The 5791-nt window shown below is 34.4% G+C and overlaps 1 protein-coding gene across 1 annotated transcript; it reads right to left on the bottom strand.

Annotated features, from left to right (window-relative positions):
* Nucleotides 1–4157: 4157 nt before the first annotated feature.
* Nucleotides 4158–5554, bottom strand: LOC104813277 (ethylene-responsive transcription factor CRF4-like). The gene is made up of 2 exons (XM_010540846.2): nucleotides 5201–5554; nucleotides 4158–5123 (listed from the first exon to the last, which is right to left on the bottom strand). The coding sequence occupies exons 1-2, from the start codon at nucleotides 5552–5554 to the stop codon at nucleotides 4371–4373; spliced, it is 1107 nt and encodes a 368-aa protein (XP_010539148.1). The 3' UTR covers nucleotides 4158–4370.
* Nucleotides 5555–5791: the final 237 nt, after the last annotated feature.

Genomic DNA, 5791 nt, shown 5'->3' on the forward strand with positions numbered 1-5791 from the left:
TGTACTGCTCTTTATATGAATCATAGAAAAACAATAATCATTTAGAGTTATTTTAAACATTTCAAAAACATATACACTCGATTATTTGACAGTCTAATTTAAACAACATATTTGAGGCAAAATCAATTATTATTATTATTATTATTATATTTGCCACGTGTTGGAGAGTAAGCCATCATATTGCTGACGGGGACGGTGATGATGTGTCACGTGGTTCTGACAAATGGACTTTGAGCATGTGATTGTGCACTAAACCCAAATGCAGACCCCATACGCACAACACGTGAGAACGTACTCTTCTTGTCACACACACACACATACATACATACTACATACATATATATATGTGTATTACTTTATTTATATAATAAATAAAAATATGTATCAACTCTTTTTGGGCCTTTATTAGGTTAGCGTATTTTATATTTCCTTCTCCAAGGGCCCACCTCTCTTTTTGGAGACATGGTGTGTCTTAAAACGTGATTCTGTGGGTCCATTAACTGAGGAAACATATACGGCTAATGAGCTTGCCACGTGGCACACGGTCTTGCGGCTTGATTAGTCAACGTTTTGTCTGTGCGTGCATGAGAGTGTTCAGAAGACGTAATACGTCCACAAGAGTGTACTATAATAATTCATTGAACATATTTTTTTTGCGTGTTATCTCTCATTAACATCTTTGATAATGAATTCAACTTTTGGAATTTGATAGAAATAAGTAGCTTAAAAGGATTCTTCGATAATAATCTTACGAGAAAATATAGTTATGGGAATTTATGTATCTGAAATCATCGGGTGGGATTAGGATAATATTATAGAATATAGAAGATATGTCACAATCAGAATCATCGGGTTCAAGTTACGAAACTGTCTCTAAATTTTAATCACAAACTTATCTTCAGATTTATTTACAAATTACATTTAAGTGATCTATATTTATAAAATTATTTATAACTATCCATGCATGAGATGGACTATTAATTTGTAGACGAGTTTGTACGTATATATGTATATCTTTAATAAATCATACGTCTCCAACGGTGTGTGTATATACTATACATAACATGTACATTAATTGTTCGTGTACGTGTGCACGCAAGTTTCTCGTCTGTTATGGTGACACCTTGTGGATTTATATATAAAAATATATCATTTTTGTCTGCGTGTTTAAAACAAAATTTAATTTTTTATTTGAGTTTTGGCCCTATCTTCTCGCACACTCTCTTCTACTCACATATATATTTTTATAAGATTTGTATACACACACATATATACACACACACGTGTATGTGTTTTTCTATACATGTGAACACATATAATTAAGACATACTCTGCGTATATGGTTGAACTGGCAATTATACATGTGTGTTTTTAGTATTGATTTTTCTACTAGCTTGCTATATATATATATATATGTGTGTGTGTGTGTGTGTGTGATTTTTTCAAATATTTTCAGTTTAATAAAAATGCATGTATCTTTAAACTATACATGATTTTTTTTTTCAAGTGGGGTTTAAAGGGTTAAAAGCAAAAACGAAAAAGTTACCACACGCAATTGAAGTAATAAAAAGTGGATTTAAAAGATTAAATTACCATTATGACTACTTGCATATGCTGACATTTCGATACCCGTAAAAAGAGGGAAAACTTAATTAATAATAAATTATGATAAGAGAAAATGAAACCATCGACAAAAAAAGTCTCACGTGATGGCGGGAACATAATGATCCTAGCTTCGTAGCTTTCTTCTGTTTTAATTAAATCTTATTCCACTAATTTAAGATATCTTTGAGCAATGCATGGCATACATACATACATACGTCATGTCGTATATATACACAACATATACTTGTAAGTGCATGTGTGGGTGGGTGTATATATAATGAATTACAAACACAAACACACGCGTGCACCTATACGTAGATATGTCTAGCTTTGAGTGATTAATTAAGGATTAATGAAGATAATTATGACCATAGGAAACACGTATAATATTTTTAATAACAAGATAATATTAATTATATGAAAAGTTGCAAGTCTAAATCATTCCACTGAAACTCAGGTATGGCGTATGTTTGATTGCAGGGGAAATATGTACATATATATATAATATGTAATTTCTTGTATTGTAATCATGATGTGATCATTTGATTAAAAAGCTTTTATGAGTTGAACAAACCTACACGTATAAAATAATTGTAAAAATAATACGCATTATACGCCATATTGATTTATAGTGTATAGATTTAGTGTGTGTATATATATTACATAGATATACAATGGTATTAATTAATAAAGGTTATAAAAATTTGAACAGACCTCCATATGTCTCTGTCTCGAAGGTTAACTGGCCAAGTGGTCACCTTGTTGAATTCTCTTTCGGTTCGGACACGTCATTTTCGAGCCATAGCGCCGAAACGGCTGCTTTTATTTTGAAATTTAATCTAAAGTTATAATTTAATGAAAAAAAAACAAAATATTATTAATGTGAAAATAGCTAACTAATTAGCACAATATTCTGCGCGCAGAAATTCTTTGTCATGAGTAATAATAATATGTCAACATCGCTTTCATTTCAAATATTTTTTTTTCTCTTCTTTAATTAATTCAATTTCTTTTATAGATATATAAATGTTTTATTTCCAATAGCTTATTTGATGCAAAATTAGATTATGATTAGATTGTGTATTGACCAATCTCAATATTTTGTTGATTCCATTCATGTCATGCCAACCATTTTTAATATTTGCCTCTGAAAAATGTTAGCGGGTCATTTTTTCCATTTTTATAAAATAAAAAATTAAAAAGTACATAAATTATCAAAAGACATAATTAAAGCGATTAGATTAATAAAATAAGGAAATATTTTAGCTTGTAATTCTATAAAATTGTGATCGTTATTATTTGTTCATATCGATTTTGCTATCACTATGGTTTGGTATATAAAACAAATACATTCTTACAAAATAAAGTAAGATATTAAACAATTAAAACGCATAATTTTCGAAAAGATCGGAATTGGATTAGGAACATAATAATGGTTGAGGCATGTAAAATCTGCATGTCGACATGTGGGGAGGCGCCTTAGATATTATTATTATTATTGTTTAAATAAGTGAAACTTTTTTTTTGGTAAAAGAATAACTGAAACTTTTTAGTATTCCGTCTTGTAAAATAATTATATCATATGGTTAGTGACATTATAATTGCATTTTTATTTTGCTTAATCCTTCTGTATCATTTCATATTTTTATATATGTTAATGGTACTTTGTTGGGGAAGCAAACTTCGTCCAACAATGATTTGCTAAATTTCCTAGGATTTGTATTATACTTAGCTCTTTAATTAGTTTCCTTACCTTTAAACATATATAAATCAAAATATGAAAAATCTGAAATATCTTTCTTTTTTATTTCTGTCCAAATATAAACTCAAATATTTTGGATGCTGTCCTATGAAAATGGATATGATTTAACATTTTTATAAAATAAATATAAAAATATTTAGATAGTGACATATCATGTACACAGACATTTAATCGAGGGAATGATAAGAGTTTATATATATATATATATATATATATATTTCAATATATACCAATCCGATAAGACGAAGAAAAATAGAAGAATACTATGTGAATCAAATCAATTGAAGGATCAATATCCTGCGCCATGTTAATTATTATTATTATTATTATTGTTGTTGTTGTTGTAACTGAATCTTGGATAGAATAAAAAAAATTCGTATTGAATAACTTGAAAAACAATAAGGAAACATTTCATTCATGTATAAAAAAGACCATAAATTTTTGTTTATGGAAATTTGATTTTAATCTTTCGTCTCCATTCATGGGAATTTTATTTTCATGGAAATTTAATTTTCTAAAAATATGAATTTACCATGTAATATATTTTCAAAGGATGAGTCGGACCACAGCGTCAGAACACAACTAAAATCAAATATCACCGACTGAGACTGTGACCCGAGCCACTCGGTCCACCGGCCACGACCGTGATTTACGCCTCCTAGTGTGGTCGTCCCGTGATGCCACCGTGGCATTTTTAATTTTTATCATTTTATTATCAGAACACAAAATAATTACAATAATAATTAAAATTATGCACGTTCGTGCAACTTGTAACGAAAAGGGCAAAACTTGATACGACTTAAAAAAGTAAATAAACTATTTTTTCCACTATTTCTCCAAAACTGTTTTACAAGTCGGTCCACAAAAATTAAAATTATTCCGAAACAACTAAGGAAAAAAAAGATTCATGAAACACACCCCTCACAAAATTTCTCTCACCGGAAAATACTCCTCGCCGGAAAACTGACCGGAGAGTTCACATTTCCGGTCTGTTTTTTCTTGTTCATACTGCGCTTAATGGTTCGGGAAATATTAATAAATCTTCGAAATCTTTGTAGTCGGAATTAAAATCCGGCAATGGATCAGACCCTCCTATGCTCATACCTTCGTCGAAAACTATGTCGGCGAAGAAATCATTTTCCGGCAGGATATCCGACATGGGTTGGTCGAAAATCGAAATCTCCGGCGGCTCGTTGAAGAAACTGTCGAGAAACGGAGTGTCTAACGGCAACGAATCGTCCGAATCGCCGGAGATACTGTTCCCGGTTTGGAACCACGGATTTCCCGGCAACTCCGTTTTGACCTTTTTCGCCGGTTTAGTGATCGATTCGTCTTCTTCGGCCAAATGGGTCCTGAAATTGAGAACCGAAGTCGGAGACGAGAGGCGGTGATGAAACTCGTCGGACGACTCGCAACACGACGACGAAGTGTTCGTCTCCGGCTTCTCTTGTCCGGACACGACAGGCTCCGCCGGAGGTACGAGGAAATTCGTGAGAGCGTCGGGTCCACGGAGGCGAATCGCTGCATTGTCGTAAACGACGGCGGCTTCCTCTGCCGTGTCGAACGTCCCGAGCCAAATCCTCCGCCGCTGTTCTGGATCACGAATCTCGGCGGCCCACTTCCCCCACGGCCGCTGCCTCACTCCCCGGAACTTTCTGCCGTCGGCGGCGTGGCCGGAGGAAACCTTCAATGACGGCGACTCAGCCGCAATACGCTTCCGTTCCTTCGTCGGTACGGAAGCCGAGTTAAAATATGTCTAAGACAATCTCTTTTACTTTGGACCAGACACAGTTTAAGTCCCGCAACTAAAGGAAAAGTAAGAATTTTTTTAACCTTCATGGCACGTCGTTCCCTGACAAATGCTGGGTGAACTTTGTTCTTCAAGTAATCCATTTTCTGATTAAAATACCACTCGGGGGCTCGTGGCTCAATGAAACAACTCGGCTCGACTCTGATCTCGCTCACGAACCGCTTCACCCTCCGGCGAGGAATCGGTAACTCGTCCTCGTCGCTGGATGAGTCAGTGGCGTCGGGATCGGTCATGGAGATTCGGACCATCCTCGAAGCCGGTCGGAATATTCCACCTCCACCGGAGAGTTTCTCCTCCGGCGACTTTCCGGCGTACTTTGTGAATACGGATTTGTGTTCTGTGTACTTCACACCCATATACTCATCAAGAATCACCATCCTCCTCCTCCTCCTCCTTCTTCTATATTCGCATCAAAGATTCAGAAATGGGAACCGAACGAGAGAGAAATAAGAGATTGCGAAAATGAAAGATTTTAATTTTAATTTTTATAATATTTATTTATTGTTATTGGCTTCGGAGAGAGATTTTGGTCGAATGGGGGAAAGAGAGCGTGTTTGGGTTCACAGTGAAGTGAAGGCTATCTCCAACTTCTCCTCTTCAAATCCTCCTTTATA

Source organism: Tarenaya hassleriana, unplaced genomic scaffold (genome assembly GCF_000463585.1).
Source record: "Tarenaya hassleriana unplaced genomic scaffold, ASM46358v1 Cleome2, whole genome shotgun sequence".
NCBI lineage: Eukaryota > Viridiplantae > Streptophyta > Magnoliopsida > Brassicales > Cleomaceae > Tarenaya > Tarenaya hassleriana.

Bases quoted from the DNA above. Each gene is read 5' to 3' on its own strand.
- LOC104813277 (XM_010540846.2), bottom strand. From the start codon at position 5,554: ATGGTGATTCTTGATGAGTATATGGGTGTGAAGTACACAGAACACAAA. The intron at 5,124-5,200 runs GTTAAAAAAATT...AGATTGTCTTAG, and splicing joins GGGAACGACGTGCCATGAAG to ACATATTTTAACTCGGCTTC.